Source organism: Globicephala melas, chromosome 2 (assembly GCF_963455315.2).
Source record: "Globicephala melas chromosome 2, mGloMel1.2, whole genome shotgun sequence".
In the NCBI taxonomy this organism is placed as follows: domain Eukaryota; kingdom Metazoa; phylum Chordata; class Mammalia; order Artiodactyla; family Delphinidae; genus Globicephala; species Globicephala melas.
Window position 1 is genome coordinate 63,214,257 of NC_083315.2, and position 23,068 is coordinate 63,237,324.

Below are 23,068 nucleotides of genomic sequence, written 5' to 3' on the forward strand. Positions count from 1 at the left end.
TCTGCCCTGCAGACTCTCTCCATCTTGATCTTGCTGGACTGTTAAGTCCATCTCCTTAACTCAAGGAGGCCAAAAGGTTCTGCCTGTATTCCCATTTCGCCAGCAGTTAGCTGGGGAAATTTTCACATTCAACTGATTTGTTTCTCATCTCTGAGGGATCACTGTCTTTTGTTGCCTGGTGTCCAGTGTTTTGAAAAACACTGCTTTATATATGTTGTTTGGTTTTATGTTCTTTTGGTTGTTTCAGGTCAGAGGATTAGGGGAAATCTGGTCCCTGTTGCTCTATCTTGGCCATTTTGCTCTTATTCTACATGGGAGAGTAAATCCGATCCCTGTTGGTCCATCTTGGCTGGAAACAGACGTCCAATTTTTAATTGTTTTTTAATGTTATCTTATATGGACATATTATAATTTATTTATCCATTCACTTGCTGATAGACTTTTGGATTATTTCCAATTTTAAGTAATTGTAAATAAACTTCTATGAACGTTTTTAATGTGTATGTTTTGGTGAGGCATGCACTCATCACTCTTGGGTTAATATTAATACTTAGGAGTAGAATAGCCAGGTTGTTAAAAAAAAGCGCCTATGTTTAGCTTTAAGATATGCTGCCAAAGGGGTTTACTGTTTAACCTCCCACCAGCAACGTATGAAAGTTCCTGTTGCTCCACATCTTCATCAGCACTTGGTACTGTCAGTGTTGTTCATTTTAGCCATTCTGGTGGTGTCTCATTTTAACTTGTACTTCCCTAGGGACTAATGCTTTACTTAATTAATGATTTTGATTGAGCATCTTTTCATATGCTTACTGACCGTTAGAATACCCTCTTACGTGAAGTGACTTTGCAAGTCTTTTGCCCATTTTAAAATTGAATTGCTTAACTTTTTCTTAATGACTAGTAGTTTCTTTATACAATCTGAGTATGAATCTTTTGTCAAACATATTATTGTGAATATCTTCACCCTGTCTAGGCTTATCTTTTCACTCTTTATGGTGTATTTCGATAAACAAAAGTCCTCAATTTCAATGAAGTCCCGTTCTTTCATGGTTAGTTCTTTTGGTGTGTTGTTTAAGAAATCCTTGCCTACCTCAAATCATCACCATATTTTCATATATTTTCTTCTGGAAACATTACTGTTTTCTCCCTTCTTGAATACAGGAGCAATAATATGAGAAATTTTATGTTACCTAAAACTTCTTTTTGTCCTTCTATAGGCCTTCTGTTCAACATCCAGTTGTAGGACATTGTCAAGAGGCAATTTGAGGTCAATAGCTGCACACAGTAATAGTAGGCTCTAAACCCATTACAAGGTCCCCTGCTATTCACAGTGTGGCTTGCGAATCAGTTAGCAAAACAAATATTTTACTTCACCCTTCCTTCATTCTGTAGTGTGTCTGAGTGTTTTCAGTTTGTTTGCTTGTTTTAAAGTTTCTATAAATAACAGATTGAAGAGCACTTCTCTTTGGCTGGTGGCCCTAGGAGTGAGTTTTTATTTCCTCCTTCATTGTTTTTCATTGTTTTCTAAATTCTCTGTAATAAACATGCATACTTTTAATTAAAAAGTAAACTTTAAAAAGAAAACAAGTTAAGCAGCTGTGATTAAATTATATGTATGTTTTTCCATTTGTAGGAATAAAATACGATGTTTCATGATTCTTTCCTAAATAGATTATGTTGACCATACACATTATGACTTATAAAACAACTTGCTCAGTGAATGTCTGTCAAGCAGACAGAACAGTTTCGTTAACTTAAAAGCTTTCTGCAATCTGCATATTTTCCCGTACTAATAACATATGGTTTTTATTAAAGTCTTGGTCAAGATTTTTTTGTTCTTGGTCTTACCTTATCAGCAAATGAAGCCACAGGGAGTTTCTTAAATGAAATCATTTGCCACGTGTCACTAAATAACTACCAAGAACAGAGGCTGAGCAATCCTTTCTGATGCCATCCATGTTGCAGAAGTGAGAGAAAGACTTCTGGATAGAAATATCTCAGACGGGCTACTTACACTCTGCACCCGAGTCCTCTTTTCCTGCACTATTATGGGACAGTTTTTACTGAGATGTATGCAGTCACCCAAGCAGCATTTAGAAATGCATAGTTTACTTGACAGCATTTACAAATTATGTCTTTTCCTCAGAATAACTTACACTGTAGAAATGCTTCCATATGCTAAAGTTGGACACGCTATAATAAATGAGAAAGAAAAAGAGATGTATTTTAGAGGGTAGTTTTCATACGCATACTAAACTACAGTTTGCACAAATCAGTAATGCTGTCCCTTAAGAATTTACCATAAATGGTTTTCTAATTCTTGCTGCTGCTCTCTACTACAGATTGAGAGTGGACCTTGCCACAAAACAGTCAGCAGGAATTCAATTATGATTTATCTAAGTAATGAAAACAATTGGATAGCAATTATAATTCTTAGGTTTTAATGAAAAAATATACTTTTTTTTTCTCTCAAATCCTTTGTGTTCCTTAAGGTCCAGGAGGAGACAATTTCCAACTTCAAAACACATATACAGTAATTACAGTTAACCTCTCTCTACCCGACTTTAGAGCACTGCCTAGCAAATGGCGGGCCATGGGGCCAATCCAGTTTTTTGTAAATAAAGTTTCATTGGAACACAGCCATGTACATTTATTTACATGTTATCTATTGCTGCTTTTGTGCTACAAAAGCAGAGCTGACTAGTTGTGACAGAGACTTTGTAGCCCAGAAAGCCTAAAACAGTCACAACTGGTCATTTATGGAAAAGCATTTCCAACCCCTGTTTTAATAAGTGTCTCCTTATTTCTTATGTTGCAGAAATAAATGGATGCTACTACTGCCAATACTGCTTGCGCTCCAGGATTTGGGGGATATAGCCAGGCAGGATGACAGTCACAGCTCCACAGAGCTCCAATAGAATGTCAAGAAGAAATTCACCACCCAAGAAAGCACTGAGTCTTTTTCTCTCTGGGGTGAATGACAATGACAATGATCCTGGCAGCTAAAATGTATATAATTATATTGAAGAACTGTCCTAAAATGCATGTTTTCCAAGTAAAGGAATCTATACATTATTTTGAAAAAATAATTTATTTAATTTAACTTTCTACTGCAAAGTTTTTAATATTTGGACAAGGAGGAACCATACACCAAGATGTGAAACTTTTTGCTCAATTTTTAGATTCAACATTCTAAAGTCATTCATAAATCATTTTTAAAAATTTCTCAGAACAAATACTTTCTTTAAGAAATATGGAGGCTTACCAAGCACATTATGGTGCAGCTTGGTAAAAAGAATAAACATCATTAAAAAAAAGAAAAAGAAAGAAATATGGAGGCAATAACTTTTTGTGAACCTTTTGTTCAGGCTACATTTATATCATTCAGGCTAACTTGAAAAATTAAGAGAAACAGCAAAGTAAATTGACCATTTATGAAACATTTTCAGGTATGATGGTCTATTTGAATAACAGCAAAAACTAAAAAGAACACTGGTAGATTGATTCAACTATTAGGATTAACAACCCTGATTAACCCTGAACACTAATAAATAATACAACATAATAATGAAAATAGACAGCTGTCTTAGTCTGATCCAGCTGCTATAACAAAAATACTACAGACTGTGTGGTTTATGGAAAACTTAAATTTATTTTTCACAATTTTGGAGTCTGGGATGTCCAAGATTAAGGGGTCTGTGGATTTGGTGTCTGAGGAGAACCTGTTTCCTGGTTCATTGACAGCAATGTTCTCCCTGTGTCCTCACATAGCAGAGGAGGTTAGAGATCCCTCTGGGACCTTTTTTATAAGGGCATTTATCCCCTCCTGACCTAATCACCTCCCAAAGGCTCCACCTCCAAATATCATCACACTGGGGATTAAGTTTCAACAAATGAATTTGCGGGGACACATTTGGTCTATAGCATTCCATTCCTGGGCCCCCATAATTCACACCCTTCTTGCAAGCAAAATACATTCATTCCATCCCCATAACCCAGAAAGTCTTAACGGGTTCCAGCATCATTATTAAACTCTAGGCCCAGAGTCTCATCTAAATGTCACCTAAATCAGATATAGGTGAGACTCAAGGTATGATTCTTCCTGAAGCAGATTGCTCTCCAGCTGTGAATATGTGACATCAAACATGTTATGTGCTTCCAAAATACAATGGTAAGACAGGCACAGGAGAGACACTCCCATTCCAAACGGGAGAACGAGGAAAGAAGAAAGTCCAAATCCCACCCGGGGAAATTCCATAAAGGCTTAAGAATAATCCTCTTTGGCTCGATGCTCTGCCTTCCAGGCCCACTGGGCCCATGGTCCTACCTGCACGGGTTGGGGCCCCAAAGTTCCAGGCTGCCCTGCCCCCACTGTGGTTCTCCAAGGTTGGGGTCCTGGGACCTGGGCTCAAGCCTTGTCCTTTGAAATCTGGGTGGAGGCAGTCATGCCCCCAAGGCTCTGCTGGGCACAGCCCACACCCTTCCCCGGGCCACTGGAGCAGCTCCTGGCGCAGCTGAGGAGCTCAGAGTGAGTGTGGGGAGTGGAAACCGCCAAGCAAGGTGATGCAGAGATGAGCCAGATCTGGAAGGCACTGCAGCCCCCTTTGCATTCTTCCACTGTCCTGGACAATAAATAGCTCCTGGCGTCTGTCAAGATAACTGACTAATTGCCTTATCAAACAGTCTCTCAACCACACCCGTAGTATCCTTCCCTGGACAGGCTTTCTCAATCTTTTCAATACGGATCTGCTGAAGATTTTCCAAAATCTTTAAGTTCTGCGTTCTGCTTCCTTTCCAGTTAACAGTTCCATCTTTAAGTCATTTTTCTCTTCTCACTTTTTACTATGAGCAGTCAAGAGAAACCAGGTCACTCCTTCAACACTTTGCTTAGATTTCTTTGGCTAAATATCTAATTTCATCACTTGCAAGTTCTACCTGCCACAAAACACCAGAACAGGAACAAGCCAAGTTCTCTGCCACTTTATAACAAGCACAGCCTTTCCTCCAGTTTCCAATAACGTGTTCCTCATTTCCATCTGAGACCTCATCAGAATGGCCTTTAACCTCTATATTTCTACCAATATTTTATTCGGGATTGCTTAGGTATTCTCTGGGAAGATTGAGCTCCCCTCTTTTCTTTCTCAGCTCTCACCCGAATCGCCTTTAAAAGTCCATTCATGGCAACATAGGCTTTTTCTAACATGCACTTCAAAACTCCTCCAGCCTCTACCCATTACCCAATTCCAATGCCCCTTCCACGTTTTAGGTATTTGTTATAGCAGCACCACCACTTCTCAGTGCCGATTTTTGTCTTAGTCCGTTTGAGCTGCTATAACAGAATATCATAGACTGAGTGGCTTATACAGAACAGAAATTGATTTCTCACAGTTCTGAAGTGTAGATGTCCGAGGTCAGAGTGCCAGCACAGTGCCGACCTCTGGGGTGCAGACTTCTCCTTGCATCCTCGCATGGTGGGGCAGCAAGCTCTCCCATAACGCTAACAAGGGCACTAATCCCATTCATGAGGACCCCACTCCATCACCTAATCACCTCCCAAAGGTCCCACCTCCGAATACCATCATATAGGGGTTTAGGTTTCAACACACCAACCTGGGGGGCAGGGAGGACACAAACATTCAATCTATCATAGTTGTCCTCTCTGACTCTTGAAATCATGAATGGGGATGATGCAGTACAGTAAAAGGGGTGTAAATTGCCAAGTGACTCCAACAAAATGATGCTTAGATCTTGGCCAGGTTTTCCATTCATTCAGTCAGTCTTTCAGCAAGTATTTTATTGAGCACCTACAACAGGCCAGGCTGTATTCCAGGAGGTGGAAATTGGGGAGTGAACAAGACAGGTAAGATCCCACCTTCATGGAGCTGATACCCTAATGGGGGACACGACACAATACAGGTTCATGTCTGGCCCAGAAAGACAAAGTCAGAACATAATCCACAGACCTAAGATAAATCAGACTAATCAGACAAGAACATCAAGAACTTCTCCCAGGAAGGTGCATATCTAGGCAAACCTGTACATATACTCTTTTCTTGCCCCCCTTCTCTCCTGGACTTCACCTATGAAAAGCCCCTCTAGGAAAGGTTCCAACCAACTCATTCAGAGTTAGATACAAATGACTGACCTAACAGTCCTCTCAGAAGTATCTGCATTTCATTACCTGTAGACATAAGGAGTTCCTAGGTAGGAGAAAGGGATTTTAGGAACCCTCCCAAAGTCATATCATGCATCTGTTTCTCAGGAAATATTAATCACACAAGTGCTCTGTTGCAGGACAGCATTGGGCTTGTTTAGGCAGCAGTGAATAATTCCTTTACTATGAAACACACAGAGCCTGAAGGGAAGCATGCCTGCTACTGTCCGTTTGTCCCTCCAGATGCTCTGTCCACTCTTCTCCACCCAGCCCTGTTGCCCAGGAGGCTGGCCTTTGGGCACTGCATTAAGGGAGTTTTCTGTCTTCTGTCCTTTGGTTGGATTCAGGTTTAGGGAGTCACCAGCAGGAGATGGAGGGGAGGAGGTAAAAGAGGGCCGGGTCCTTATTTCCCTGCTCCCCCCCGCCTGGCTGCTGGCTGCTGTGTCCTTCTAACCGAAGATCATGGATGGCTCCCTCCGAGGGGCGCTCTTACATGGCTACAGCCTCAGCTTTAGCTGCAGCTCTGTCTCTAACCATCCCCACGCATGCCCCTGAGGTGCCCCTAGCGGGGGTAAAGGCTCCACCGAAGCTCCTCCACCCCTAGGGGAGGTAGAGTCTGCTCGCTCATCTCTCCTTAACCGCCCCACTCTAATGGACACGGGCTACAAAGCCAGTACTGCTTTCAGATCAGAGACTGACTCTGGGCACCAGCTTCATTTTGAAGATCAAGAACTTCGGAAGGATAGGAAGACTGGTGAACATCCTACGAATGGTGCTTCCTCTGAGAATCAGCGGTGACTCAGCCTCCACATAGAACAAAGCTCAAGGCGGTGATGACTGGTCCAACCCCAGGCCCTCGGGCAGAGAAGGAAAGCCTCTGAACGGCCGTGGCTTACCTTTCTGTGTTCAGTGGAGGGCTGTGGGCAGACGAGCTGGAATCCAAGCAGCAGGAGGGAACCCAGGACACTGAGAAAGAAAAACAGCAACAGGCAGGGCTGTGAGTATGTTCCAGGCAGCAGTGTCCAGCAGAAGGCACATCTCCATCTCGTCACTGGAAGGGAGAGCACAGTGCAACCCAGGCCCTGGATGTGACCCAGTGAAGATGCAAAGGGCCCCGCAGGAGAGGAGACAGCTGCGGGCGGGGCTGTGGCATGAGGCAGACCTGGGATCAAACCCCATTTTACCGCTTACCGGCAAGGTTTCCAAGTCAGGACATTGAACCTCTTTGAGCCTCAGTCTCCTCCCTTGTAAGATGGGGATACCACAGAAGCTGGCTGGAGGTCTGGGGAGGCCTGTATCAGATAACACACCATGCCCTGGCACAGAGTAAGTGCTTGTGCATGCTTGGTCCTCGTGGAGGTGGTAAGGTCAGGCCAGAAGGGGGGCAGCTTCTCCCAGGTAAGTTCCTCTCCCTCATTCCAGGCTTTCCTCGGAACCATTCCTCTGCCCGTCGTTAGGCTTTTAGTGTCAGATATGTTCTCCATGGGTGGGATTAGCTGTGTTAAGCCCCACTGTCACCAGCCCTGATTAAGGCTTGTCATCAAATAAAGAGAAGGTGTAGAAATAGGAACCAGCTGGCCCTGAGACAGCAGGGTATGCTGGGAGAGCGTGAAGCTTAGGATTCAAACACATCGAGGCCAGAATCCCAACTCCGCCATTCCCATCTGTCTCAACCACTGCGCCAGCAGGGAAGCCCTTGAATCCTTCTTTTAAGGGTTTAACTCTGAGGGCAGTTAGGTAACCCAGTGCTTCTCAACCTTTTTGAGGCCTCTAACATAACTGAGAGATGTGAAACATGCCCTTGTCCAAAGGAAAACTCACTGTGTAGAGGCGGGCATGAGGAATACCTGTCTGAATCTGGGGGGTAAGGCCTGTGGAGCTAGTAAAGCTCCCACCATCTCTGAGAACCCTAAATTCCACCCTAACCCTCACTGTGCCTGAAAATGAGACCGGTCCTAGCAGAACACACAGAATGGATGTGGCCGGACTGGTTAAAGACCGTGTGGTGGGACAAGAAGCAGGGGGAAGGGATATGTACCAAGGTGTTCCATGCATCCTTTATGTTGCTGTCTTAGAGTTGCACTGAAGTCCCAGAGCTAAGAACCAACGGGATGACATACACACACGTTCCAAAGAGAAGGGCTGCACCGTGTACTCAGGACCAGAAACAGAGGTGCCTCCCTCTGCCCCCACCCATCCTATCCCGCAGCCCCTCACCCTAAACCTTCAGGCTGAGCAAGGAGCGGGGTGTGGGCTGGTGAATGGGAGAAGTTTGCTAGGGATGCAGGAATGCTGAGCACAGCCCCTCCACTCCCCTTAGGGGAGGAAAAGTTGGAACTCTTCCCAGCCATACAAGGAGGGCTACCATTCGAGAGCTTGATCTGGACCCCCTGGGTTTGGGGTATAAGGAGCGGTGCTTGATTTTCCCCTGAAACGTATTTAAAGGCCAAAACCTGGCTGGAGTGTCTAGGAGGGCGGAGCAGTGTGAGAGGGCTGGGGTGGGAGCAGCCTACATACCTGGAGCTTAAAGGGGCAAGGAAAGCTGGGGTTCTCCCATGGAAAGCAGGACTCAGGTCCTCTGGCAAGGACCTCATCAATGCAGATCGCTCACCAAAAGACAGGTGATGTGTGGGGCGTACCCATGGGGCCCGGGAGCTGGGGGAGGCGGGATAAAGAGGCAGCCAGTTCTCGCACAGCCTGAACCAGGGCATGAGCAACAGGAGATCCCAGTGAGGGGGAGGTTCTCCAAAGGACCAACCAAAGGGCCCTGAGAGGAGAATCCACAACATAACACCGGCCAAGCCAGGACAGCAACACCAGATGACAGCGGGCACCGATGCTATTGAGATCCTCTTTGCCCAGCTATCTGTCCCCTCCCCTGCTCTGTCCTGGAGGAACTAATGAGGACCAGAGGGAACGGGGCACAGAGGGGAACTAGGAGTGTGAAGAAACAGCCAAGCCCTCTCTTCCCACTACAGGGGTCTGAGGCCAGACCAGGCCCAGGATGGGGGAAAGAAAGAAGCTTTAAATTGGATGAGAGACTGAAGATTTTATATCTGACTAGACTTTCTTTTAATGTAGCATATCTGTACATGAAATCCTTCCAAGTAAGGAATCTATTCAGAAAAATATAAAATTAGTGGTGAAAAGAATCAAAGAATGATTTAAAACTTGCTGAGGCTCTAGGCCAGTGCTGTCCAAGAGAACTTTCTACAACAGTGGAAATGTTCTCTCTCTGTACTGTCCAAAGCACAGGCACACGGATCTGTGCTGCTCGGCACACAGGGGGCTAAGGGTGCACGCCTGGATGGTGAAGTTACTGATGCCTTAGATTCACCCAAAAGGTACTCAAGGAAAACAAAAACTAAAGCTACTGAAGGAAAACTAAAACTTCTAGAAGGATGGGCACTCAACCATTAAAGCTACCCCCTCCCTCACATACACACATCTTTTGGGGCCTTTTGATACTTGAAAGAGAGACTGCTCATTAAGCCTGCAATGGACCACTGCCTAAGCTGTCTTCCAGGCACGGGGCAGGGGTATCAAAAGGAGTGGGTGTGAACACAGTGATGGGAAAAGAACAGTTATTTTTCTAGTTGTATCCTTACTGGATACAACCTTATGCTCCTTGGTTACATGACCTTGGGCAAAGCACCTCTGCACCTCAGTTTCTTCATCGGTAACATGGGAATAATAGAACCCACCCTGCCTACCTCAAACGAGTTCATGCGCAAGAAAGCACCTTATGAAGCCGTGCCTACAAATCTGAATCATTTGTAACACATTCTGGAACTGTTTACTCATTTAAAAAGAAAACCAGATTGGTGTGGTTTTGTTAAGAAAACAAACAGCAGCTCCAGAAATGTGTTACACCTCAGCCCCTCAAAGTTCTTGGCACACACCTAAGCCACATATGTGTAATGCAATCAGGAGCCGTTTTGCATAACCACTCATCCCAGGCTGCACTTCCATAACAGTCGGGGGACTTGGAGTGGGAGAGGGAGTGAAAGATGGGAGAAGGGAAAATTCTACGTTTCCTGTTGTCTTGGAGGGACTGCATTCCAGGGTTGCCTGGTCAACTCTACTCCCAGATATGGTTACAGCTCCTTCCCTCCCCACATTCAGGTGTCCGCCCAAAGGTGTCTCTTCTCCATAAGGCTTCCCTGATCCTACATAAAACAGGACTTCCTCTCCCAGCCCAGCCTACTTCTCTTTCTCCATAGCACTTTCCATTTCACATAGGATGTCTTTATTCACTTAAATTTCTTCCTCTGCCCACTAGGATATAAGGTCCATGAGATCAGGGAGTCTGTTTTGTTACTCCTTTATCTCCCAGCACCTCGGAAAGTATCTGCTACATAGGAAGAGCATTGATTTAATGAATGAGGCTTCATCCTCTTATGACCTGTGAAATTTCAAGATAAGTGGAAAGAGAGTGGATTAATGGATTTCAAAATGTCCAAAGTAACTTTGGGAGCTTTGCAAAGCTCTTTTATGAGGGATTTATAAGAATCAGTGTGCTTTTGAGTCTCTACGTGACTTTCCAAAAATTCATCCCCATAGGATTTACACAAGGTCTGGCAGCAGAATGTTTGTTGGTGCTTTTGTTGCAAAAATGCTACGCAAGTTATGTTCAGATGTTCAGATGCTTCTTCTCTTCATCAAGCTGGGCCCCAGTGAGGCTAAAATGCATAGGGATACCCAATAAAATTCTTGCTGGAATAAAACCTTAGTTAGTAAATGGGCTCTGCTCTGAATGGAATAGAATAAATTCCCCCAGAGGGGAAATTATTCTTTGGGCTGCAATCACACCAGCCAGAGCAATATATAACCCCAGGGGCCAGATGAAACTCAGCCAAGGGCTGTAAGGTTCCCACCCCTACTCTGTAGACTCCGTTTTAGGACACCTCAGCCTGCTCGCACGTACCTGTCTAATTGCTAGTCCATAGCTGTGCCCACAGCTCTTTAAAACACTGACAATCTGGCCCAAACTCTTGCTCCTCCTGACCCAATTCGAAATTAATGTTTGGGGAATGGGAGAGCATGTGCGTGTCTGTGTGTGTGCGACTCGTGTGTTATTCCACTTTGATAGTTTGCTTTGGCAAACTGCTCCCAGCTTGCAACGTTTTGACAGATTGAAGGCTACCAGGGCCTTTGGCAAACAAATCACTCTCTCCCCTCCAAGCGGTGGCGGAAGCCACATTTCTAGCGAGACTTTCCGATTCACCTTGCAGGAGAAGCAGTCCAACATTTCACACCAATCAGAACAACAACAACAACAAAAGTTATGCCGTTTACCCAGCCCTGTTCTAGATTTGAAACACTCTAACATTTCATTTCCTGTAGAAAATAATGCCCGCTGAAATTTGGTACAAGATTGACATCACGGAACTGGGACTCTGCCCTTGTGTATTCGCCTGGGCCAACCCCTTCCCACCCCCCTCCCCCAATCATCCTTGACTCCAGTGAGGGTGGATCATGTCACAGCCTCTGTGTACCTCGGATTATCTCAATGAATTCAATGCCACTTGAGCATATTAAGTCACAAAACAAGCAAAAGACCAAAAAAAATAAAAATAAAAACCTTACTTTTTTCCTTTTCAGTTAATACAACCCAAGAGATATTTTGGGAGCAACCTGATCACGAATAAAATTATACTGACCTTCACAAAAGAGAGCCAAAATCTTAGCATCGAAGTGAAATCTCCACCTGCACTCTGCGGATCAAACATTTTTGCTAAGCGTGCATTTTACTGTGTTCAGCTCAACCCTCTGCCTTCCTCTGACAGCAGTTAAAGGGTAAAGGCAGCAAGAGAAGGAGATGGGTTACAAATGACATTAGCCAGAAGACTACGTGGTTACCACTGATCTCAACGCTTACAAGTATTATTTCATTTAATTGTCAAAACCATCCTATCAGACACTTTGATTATACCCATTTTTCAGGTGAGGAATTTGAGGCACAGAAAGGCTAAGAGTCATTTATTGAAGGGCACACACACCTAATGAGTGGCAAAGCCTGATTTCAATGCCAAAAGTCAGATTCTTGGCCTGGACCCTTAACCACCGTGCTCTGGGGCCTCCTAGGACACAACACACCTTGAAACCAAGCATTTGCCATTTTATTACATCACTTTTCTTCCGCAGTCTGTATGAGGCTGTGGCTTCACACGTCTGTTTTACTTTCTGTCGTTGCTTGCAAAAAAATAATCAGAAAATAAGTGGATACAGTAAAACTTCATGCATCCACTCTCACTAGACAACAGTCTAAATTTTAAAATAATTGAAGCTTACCATTGAAATCCCAAACTTAAAAGAAAATTACATTCTGTTTCTTTGCCCTGCTTTCTCATAGAGTATGCCGTGCTTAAGCAACCTTGTTTGGACGGGTCAGGGTCACCAGAGTGAGTATTAATCCATTTGTGCAGCATAAGGTGGCGGCCTTGGAGCACAGCAGCCTGAGAGCGCCGTGGAAGCCTGAGGCTTTCTGAATCCAGTTGGCCCTTGGCCAGCTCCTCCCTACCGTCAGGCAGGCTTCGCTTACCTTCCCACAGATGAGCCCACGCCTCTTAACTCGGCTTCCTTCGGGTCCGCCTTGGCCTCGGGAACCGTTAGACAACCAAGCTGCAGCCACGCCAAGATCAAACCGGCTCAGGGAAAAGGCCTGCCTGGCTTTCGGGGAGTAAATGTTTCCATTTTAGAGCATGGACTTACGGACACCTATTCTAATTGCATATTGGTTTTTATTGCTTATTTCCAGGCTCTCAATTATCACAGCCATTTGTGTTTTCTGGACTGGGGTCTCTGGAAAAGTGAGGTGTTCTGTCATAGCACAGCTCTTTTTTTTTTTTTTTAATTTTATTTATTTATTTTTGGCTGTGTTGGGTCTTCATTTCCGTGCGAGGGCTTTCTCTAGTTGCGGCGAGCGGGGGCCACTCTTCATCACAGTGTGCGGGCCTTTCACTATTGCGGCCTCTCTTGTTGTGGGGCACAGGCTCCAGACGCACAGGCTCAGTCGTTGTGGCACATGGGCTTAGTTGCTCCGCAGCATGTGGGATCTTCCCAGACCAAGGCTCGAACCCGTGTCCCCTGCATTGGCAGGCAGATTCTCAACCACTGCGCCATCAGGGAAGCCCCACAGCACAACTTTTTAAGACACAAGACCCTTTGGTAAATTCCCCTGCTCCATGGTAGGCTTCTTGAGGAAACAGTTCTGATACATCTTTGCAGCAAGCAGAATGACCAGCGCCGCCTTGGTCCAAACTCAGGGCTAATCAGTAGCAAGTGAATAAAAGAATGGAAGGAGAGAATGAAGTGAGGGGAGAAAGAAAAATGAGAGAGAGGAAATGCCAGTCACCAAGAAATACAAAGTGCTGCTGTGACCGACACTTTCATCAGGAAAGTGTTTTCTAAGTACATCCCAGAATTCTCTGTTGGAAAAACAGAACTTGGGGAAGGAAAAAGACAATGCTAAAAGGTGGGTTTCTACAAGTTGGAGACATTGATTCTGATCCCGGGGTGAGAGGGGTGTCAATGTTAACCTGAGTCATATAAATTCACTCGAGTATACAAGGAACAGGTAGTTGGCAGCTCAATGATCACACCTTGACTCCACTGAACCCTTTTTGGTACACAAGGTTCTAGCAAATCCCACAGTCAAGTTCTGAGTGATGAGGATGACAGCCAGGTGTAGGACTGTGCCAGGCACAAAGAAAAATCAATACTGTCTGAAAGCCTGCCATCATTTTATAGGGGTGGGTTTGCCAGGGCAGTCCTCCAAAAATCTATTTTATTTCCTGCTAGCCTGTATGCCTACCATTCAGATGGCTCCTACCGGGCTTCCCACAAAAGATTCCAGCAGGTTCTTCCTTGGTACACTTGTACTCTTCTGCATCTACCAGATGAGTTGTGTTTATATGGAGTTTAACCATGGTCCCAAAATTGACGATGCCAGGGCTTTGTAATTACATAAAATATTCAAATAGTACACAGGTCCATGAAGCAGAATGCAAAAAGAAAGAGTAGTTGGTAGTTGTTTCTGCACAAACGAAGCTGAATGCTTTGGAAAGACTCAATAAAGGCAAGTTGCCAAAAAAACCAAAAAAAAACTGGCAAATTAGGTGTGGATGAGACAACTGTAAATGATTAGGGGCAAAAATAATAAAAATCCAGAATCACTCTATACTCAGATTGCTTTGCAAATGTCTTTAGATTCCCATTTCACTTTAAAGAAACCCAGATGGAAACCTCAGATAATGCTTACGGGTGTGGTTTGTGCAAGAAAGACAATCAGGGGTTCACGCTCAAAGAAAAGTCCTTGGCCCCCATATCAAAAACTTGGTGAGTGAACGTACATGTGTTTTAAGTTAAAAATAAACTGTTAAAGGTGTGTGTCTGTATCATTTGTATGATCTTCTGCTTTAACCTACTTTTATAGTTAACTGAAGATCCTAATCAGGAAAGAAGAATCTTCTCCATTTTTTCTCTCACACGAAGGATAATTATTAACTTATTCATTCAATATTCAACAAATATTTATTAAGCATCACCTGGATAGTGGTTTAGATGCGGGCTACACCAACTCAGCCCTGCCTTATTGACACCTGAAGTTCAATACTTAGGATACCAGCCTGGCCTCTTCTCTTCCCCCTCCTCCCCTCCCCTCCCCCTCCTGCCCCTCCCACTCCTGCCCCTCCCACTCCCACTCCTGACCCTCCTCTTTCCTGTTTTCTTCCTGCCCATATTTCTCCTCCTCCTTCACCCCATTTCTTTTTTTTTTTTTGCGGTATGCGGGCCTCTCACTGCTGTGGCCTCTCCCACTGCAGAGCACAGGCTCCAGACGCACAGGCTCAGTGGCCATGGCTCACGGGCCATGGGATCTTCCAGGACCGGGGCACAAACCCGTGTTCCCTGCATCGGCAGGCGGACTCTCAACCACTGCGCCACCAGGGAAGCCCCACCTCATTTCTTGATCACTGGCATAGGGACTCTAATTGATCCCATGATCCTTCCCAATTATCACATATTTCTCTACTCCGAGGGGAGTCTCAGTTTTCATTCCTCAGCTATCACTACTTTGGGCATTCTCTTTCTCACACTTACAAGTAAACTTTCTGAACCCCCTTCCTTCTTGTTGTTTGTATTCAGGATCTTTTTCAGTTCCCCAAGAACAGCCGCCTTTCTCTTTCTCATTTCCTCAATCCCTTCTGGTTGTATTTCTCAGCGAAGTAGCTGACAGGCATTACAGTAATATTACTGTGTGTATCAAGGAAAAGAAAAGCCTTACTTTTCAGAAGACTGAAACCAGACACTTGACCTAGGGCCATCAACCTGTAAAATGATCCAGAACTCTCCTTCGTAAGAGCCATAAAAATCACCATCTAACCCCATAATCCCTCTAATTACATCTGCATTTCTTCAAAAACTACTATTCAAAATAAGAATCCCCCCCCACCCCCCCGCAATCAACTTTAACCACTTGTTTGGCATTTTCAATAGTTTTGTTTTCCTCTGTGTTTTCATCTCAAAGATAACTTGTATCAACTATACAAAAGCACTCCATGAGGTAAAGAAAGAGCCCCTGACCAAGCAGACTGGCTCTAAAGAGACTTTGTTGGCTGGCTATGGTAGGTGGCCATCTTCACTTATTACACTGCTTCTAGGGAGAAAACTGAGTTTCCTTCCACTCAAGCACTGAAAAAACACACATAGATGTAACTGTGCATACCCAAAAAAAGGTGAATAATTTGGAGCAAGTCTTTAAGAAATATATACACTTCTGTATTACTTAGTGCCTTTTCCTCTCTAACTTGTAACAGGTGACAAACCTTAATCTAGCCTTGACCAATCCTTTGGTCCAAACGGATTTCGCCTGCCCTGAGTTTTGCACGGCATCCAAGTCTTGTCCAAGGTTCAATGGCAACTCGCTAACCAGCTCCATCTAGAGTTAAAATCTTAGTGTCTCTTCTGCTACTGGGTTTAACCGTGGTTCTTTTGATTACTACAGATTCTGAGCAGGGCAGAGACACTCTTGCTATGTTAATACTCAGGGCTTCTCCATCTCTTTCAATGACGGGGAGGCTGGCTTTCTGTTTCTCTGTGGCTTGGCAAGAACTGGGAAGGGATTTTTAAACGAAATCTCTGCATATCAGAACTGTGAATCCCCTTAAGTGCTTTTTCCTCTCAGGGATTTTCTTGGCAACTAACTCCCAATTTTTCTCTGGTGTTTTCTCTATAGGTAGAGAAATCCTCCAGCTTTTCCTATGAATCTTTATGTATTTGGTTGCCCCGATAAGTATTAAAAAGCCCTTAATATTTGTGTTTCTCTGTGTGCTTCTCATCTACCGATTTTATCAAAGACCTCTCACTCTTAAAGTAACCATAGCTCTTTACCCCAGAACATTTTGAAAGGCATTTAAACAAAAGATACTCTCGTTTTTGTTTGTTTGTTTGTTTTTGTCGGGTTAAAATATATTTACGTGGCCCTAGAAACAGAATGCAGAATGGTTTATGAGTACCTGGCTTATGAAGAAAGAGACCTGATGGAAATCTTCAGCTGAGCTCTCCCAAAGACTCTCCCGTCCTCATAACTCACATTTTCTTTCCCCAGTCCTTACAGCAGGACTGTTGGAGAAACGTCCTGCTGAGTAGCTCTGTTCAAACAATCCCTTCAGCAGGACCATCATCCTGGAGGCCTGTCAAGACTTCCAGAGTTCTGCCCGGAGGGTAGCAAGGCCACATCTAGCTTTCAACAACTCCCACCCTGCTAATTTCTAATCTGTGGGCAATTTCTCTGAAATAATGCACAGCTTGGAGGTAAGCCCACCAAGCCTCCCTTGAAGGGAGATGGCCTCCGTATCACAGATCATTACAGAGATTAACTGCAGGGGCATCAATTAAAATTCCAAGCATTAAGAAAAAAAAAAAACTTTGCAAAAGGGACTTCTCTCAAATGAAGCCCTACTTGTACAGCCTGGGTGGCCACAATTTTGAGGGTCTTCAGTACTTGTAGGGGCCTTTCTGATGGCAGCTAGATTTACACTTGCTTACCACACGGGGAAACTTAGGCTTTATCTGCTGCTCTTTTCAATCCAATTCAATATATGACTGTGACCTCCACTTCTGTGTCTCCCATTGGGTCTTGGTGTTCAAATATGCTGTGGTCCTAAAGTGACCCAGTGGTCCAACTGCATTTCTCATTCCCCTGTGGTTTTGCAGCAGTATGTTGCAGCCTCCACAAACTGGATACATATTTTATGTCTTGAAATATCTTTTAAATTATATTTTAAACTATGCTAATTTAGATTAGATACCAAAGACTAACCGTGAAGAGACTTGGGCTGCTCTGTTCACGGCTGGATTCTGCAGAAGCCTCAGGATGGAGCTTTTCCTGCCTTCTCTGACTCTTTTTGACACACTTGTTTATGTCATTGATGAAGAAGCTTATAGCTCTGCGGGTCTTTGGACTGCAGGCCTGCACATGTCAATTCATGTCAAACTATACAGGCAGTTACAGACTAAGCTCACACACACACACCACACTCAGTGAAATGCCAGGCATGGGTCTAAGAGCATCTGCCTGGCAAATGCTCTAGCCCTGGTTGGGCCATCACATGTGGCACTGTCATAATAACATATTACAGACCGTTTTACTTTCCAGTGTAAGTTCTGAGCATTTGGGACTAACATATAGTTAAGGGGGGAATAAAAAACCACAAGATATCCTTAGCGACTCAACTTTGTTTTTTTTTTTTTTTTTTTGAATGAAGAACTTGGGCTGATTATTATTTTTTTAACATCTTTATTGGGGTATAATTGCTTTACAATGGTGTGTTAGTTTCTGCTTTACAACAAAGTGAATCAGTTATACATATACATATGTTCCTATATCTCTTCCCTCTTGTGTCTCCCTCCCTCCCACCCTCCCTAAGCGACTCAACTTTGAAACAAAAAGTTCTTCCTTTCCCTTTCTAGATTCTGAATCAATTTCTTTAAAGAGTATCCTGAGATTGCAAAATGAGCTACATTGAAGAACTGTTACCAATTGCCATTACTTACCTGCATGGATCAAGATTTTGTTAATACTATGCAGCTAAAACCAGTCGCAAAATAAACTAGATGCTGAGACTGATGTACAAGCCATCATCCATAAATCGGATTTCAAATTTTGATGTTTATCCAAACAGACTCATTAATCTCATAATGTGTAAATATTACAAACTCAAACATCTAAAATAAATTTCTCTTAGTAAAATGCTGCCGTTGGCTATTTGTATGTTGAGATTTTTACATAGGATTTTGACTGAAGAATTTTTAAAGGCGTCTACCATCTTAAGGAAAGTTTGAAAACAGCCTCGATTCTAGAGCACCAAGCCCTTTCCCTGCCTCTGCCCTGAAGGAAGTGAGCACCAGGAGTTAAGCACTGGTTTTCTGATTTGCATACAGAGACGATACTACTTGTTCTACTTACTTTGCATGGTTGATATCTGTATCAAATAAAACATACAGGTGTGTCATAGATGTTTTGAACAGAAGGGACCAGAGAGGTCACCTTCTAAATACACTCGATCAATTAAGTCACAGTCTGTGGGGATACAGCCAGAGGACAATATTTTCTAAAGTTTTTCAGGTGATTCTATTGTACAACCATGATAAATACCCACCAATCCAGTGACATCTTTATTTAAAAAAAAAAAAAAATCTGAGTCCTAGATGTTTCCCAGCAAAAATAGCAGAGCACAACATCGAACCTAAGTCACTTGAATCTCAGTCCAAAATACCTCTCACCATAGCACACAGTTCCCCAGGCCTCAGCAGCCTTTGTGAATAACAAATTTACTACATATATGTACACAGCATATAAAAAATTATCTGTGAGATACAGGCCCTCAAGGCTAGTTATTATAAGAAATATATAGTAAAATTCAAATATCAAATTTCTTATTTCCCTGTTCTCTTTTTAAAAGGTTCTCCACTTACCTGAGAGACTCCAGGAAACAGGAAACCATGATGCTGGGTATCCCAGGAAAAGCAAGGGCTCCTCAGAGATGTTGCCAATTTTCTGCAGATGGGGGTGGCACTCAACTCCTACAGAAGAAAAACAATGCTATTTTTAGCCTCGTTTGCTTAGGAAGATTCTAGAGCCTAAGATTCTGCAGCTTAAGTTGGCCAATTAAACCGGAAGTGAGCAAATGGAAGACATTAGGACAAAAATACCATTGCCCAGTTATGCCCAATTATGGTTACCAGATTGCCCAAATGAAAGCAGATTATGTATGAACATGAGGTAACAAATTTACAGGACACTCAGCACAGTGACTGAACCATAGAAGATGTTTAATAAACTCCCATCAGTATGACTACCTCAGATTCTAAGCTAAGAGCAGAGTTGGCATTAGGCAAATGTGCGTTGGAAATCTTGCTTCATCCACATTGAAGGCTACTTGACCACAGGAAAGTCATTTCACCTCTGTGTCTTGGTTTCTCCAACTGTACAGTAGGGGTAAAAATACAGCCTAACCATAAAAAGAAATGATGTCTGGATACATGCTACAAGACAGACGAACCATGAAAACATTACACAAGTGAAAGAAGCCAGATGCAAAAGGCCACTTATTATATGATTCCATTTACAGGAAATGTCCAGAATAGGCAAATCTATAGAGACAAAAAATACATTATTGGTTACCAAGGTCTGGAGGGTGGGGAGGGGCTAATTCGAGGGTCTGAGGTTTCCTCCTGGGGTAACAAAAATGTTCTAAAATTAGATTGTGATTTTAGATGATTGCACAATCCTGTGAATACACTAAAGAAAGTTTAATTGTACACATTAAATTGGAGAAGTGTATGGTATGTGAATTACATCTCAATAAACCTGTTCAAAAAATATGGCCTAAAGAACTGTGGCAGATTATGAAGATTAAATGAATGGACACATGTCATATGCTTAGCCCAGTGCCTGGAACAGAGGACGCTCAATTAAAAGTAGCTCTGCACAATTCCCTGGTGGTCCGTGGTTAGAGCTAGGCGCTTTCACTGCGGTGGCCCGGGTTCAATCCCTGGCTTGAACCCCAGAGTTTTCCAAAATCATTGGTTTCCAAATTCTTCTCAGGACTGCAAATTTCCTTCTCACTAGAAACGGGAGATGGGGGATAAATTACAAGGACTTACGAAAAGACGGTCAGGAGAATCAGAAAATTCCATTTGCAGGGGGAAATAAGATTTTTAAAGTTACCACCAGCCCTTTCTGGGGGTTCGTAAGAAAATCAAGCCTCTTGAATGTAATCGCCCCTAATTAGCCATCAGCAACTCATGAAATTACTCATGGTATTGAAGACCCTTAAATTCTTGGGTCTCAGCCAAAAGTTACACTGAGATCCACCAGGAAGAAGGCCAACAAGTGCAAATTGGAACAGTTAAAACTCCTCTGAATCCGAGGCACGGTCTTCTTGCTCTTGGCCGCGAAGTGGATATGCACAAAGACAGGATTTAACTTGGGAGTCAGATGAGATCTTTGCCAAGCTCCTGATAATGATCAACTAATCAGTAATTATTTACTCATGTGGGGTGCTCAGGTCCTCTCCAAGGTGCTATGGAATTCAAGAGATGAGGCAATGCAGAGTCTTGCTTTACAACCTAGCTTACATGGATAAGATTTAGGGACATGGAATTGTGTGGGAAAAGGTTGGTGTTATCCAGAACAACACAGGGTAAATAGTGTTACACAGAGACCCTGAGCATACATCAAGCTAATTCAAGAGAAGGAGAATCACTAGAGAGGGCTGGTCAGGTATCAGCAAGGAAGATGGCACTGAAAATCAGCCCTTAGCCTATGTGGGTTACAAAAGAACAATCCAAAGTGTTTGGTAAGAGTGTACACATTGTAATCTGAAAGACCTGGATCTAAGACCAGTACCTCCATTTATTAAGCAGGTGACCTTAGGCAATTAACCCTTTTGGCTTTCAATTTCCTCATCTGTAAAATGGGGATACTGTCTATAACTACCTCATAGGGTTGTTGTGCATATCAGATACTTATTGAGACTACAGGACCTAGGTGCTAGATACACACACACACACACACACACACACACACACACACACACACACACACACACACACACACACACACACACACACACACACACACACACACACACACACACACACACACACACACACACACACACCAGGCATGGTCCCTGCCTTCAAGGAAATTACAATCTACAATCTAGATGCTAGAGGGCTACACATGTTAAAGAAACTGAAACATAAATAAGTATAAAAATAAATTGTGATAAGACCCAGGGAAGCCAAGAAGAAAGTGCAAGGTGCCTCAGAAAGTATACTGGGCAGTAGTCAGAGAAGGTCTCTCTGAGGAAGACCTTTATGCTGGGCCTTGAGGGGTGAGCGGGAGTCAGGCAGGTGAAGAGGGTGGGGGGCATCCCAGGGAGAGGGAATCGCACATGTAAAGGCACGTGAGGAACTGGGAGGAAGAAGGAAGGAAGTAGCGTGGTGGGAACTGTAGCAATCAAAGGAAACCCCAGGAAGAGCTGACCCCCTACTGAGAAGTGAAATCCCCAGAATGTGGAAAATGAATGGGTGAGGGGGGCAAGGGAAAGATGTCTCAGAGGGGACTCCCCCCACCCCCTCCAGATTTCTGGTGGACTGAGGTAGCAAAAGGAGGTGCTAACTGAGCTTTTTTAGCTTTGTCAGGAAAGGAAGGGCAACGTTGAGGGAAGACGGTGTGCTATAAAGCAGTGGTTTCCAAATCTGACAAGAAGTCAACCAGAAAAACATGTTAAATTATCAGAACAGTTTGAAAATAGATTTACAACCGCTGCTGATAACCATGAACCTGGTTCTGTGTATTTCGCCTTCAGATATTTGCTGATGATAGAGTGAAGCCATCACAATTAGCATGTCACTTTAAAATATGGTTCCTTTCATCTTTATGTCACCCTTTTACAATTTATATTTTGAGTGTATGTTTTATGTGGTCACATCATACACTGATAGGTTAAAAAAATAACCAAACATAGATTAGCGTTGTATGCGCAAACATTCTTTACTGATGGGGTGTGCAATCAAAAAAAATCTGTGGAGGCCGTTACTCTTGAATGTTTTTTTGACCAACTTCTTGTCAGATTAGACTGGTCACTTTTATCTTATGAAATCGTTGATGAGCGTGTCCTAGAAGAGCTGGTAGCAGCTCTGCTATTTCCTGATATTCACTTGGGTCTCTATGATTGTAAGAGGGAAGAACAAATCTGACTCCATGTTGGATCTGTTTCTTTAACTTTTGTATTCTATTGCTTTTTCTACAAATTAATCACTCAAGGGATGTTGCCTAGAGCTTAAAGTATACATAATGGCCCATTCTCCAGGAACCCTGTCTCCCACGCCTGAGTGTTAAGTTAAAATACCTTTGTTTAGCTCACAGGAAACTTCCTGATCAGGCCTACCTGTGAATGGCTGCAGGAAGAAAGAAATTAACACAACCCCTCTGGAGTCTGGCCGGAACCAGGAAATATTGCTAACAACTTATCACCTTTACCTCCTCACCTCCCTTTCTTTGTTCTATAAAAGGAACTAGCGTCCAAACCTGGGTAAGATGGTTCTTTGGGACACGAGTCCACCATCTTCTCGTCTGCTGGCTTTCTGAATAAAGTCGCTGTTCCTTGCCCCAACAGCTCGTCTCTCGATTGATTGGCCTGTCCTGCAGTGAACAGTACGAGCTTGGACGTGCTAACATGATTACTATGTGCTAAATCAGCTCTGCTTTTCAAACTGTGGGTCACAACTCATTAGTCTGTCATGAAATCAACTGCGTGAGTCATGACCTGCACTTTTTTTAATGAAATAGAAAAGAACAAAAAAGAAAATACCAGCATTTATCACACACAGTAAGGCTAA

General features: G+C 43.4%; 1 protein-coding gene across 2 annotated transcripts in view; it reads right to left on the bottom strand.

Moving 5' to 3' along the window:
* Positions 1 to 23,068, bottom strand: part of THSD4 (thrombospondin type 1 domain containing 4) — a 628,347-nt gene that overhangs the window by 525,673 nt on the left and 79,606 nt on the right. For both annotated transcript variants that reach the window (XM_070044883.1, XM_030875085.3), the window contains 2 exons: positions 19,133 to 19,240; positions 7,051 to 7,120 (listed from right to left, as the gene is read on the bottom strand). In XM_070044883.1, the coding sequence (XP_069900984.1) occupies positions 7,051 to 7,120; positions 19,133 to 19,161 (99 nt within the window). In that variant the 5' untranslated portion in view covers positions 19,162 to 19,240. The remainder of the gene's footprint in view (positions 1 to 7,050; positions 7,121 to 19,132; positions 19,241 to 23,068) is intronic.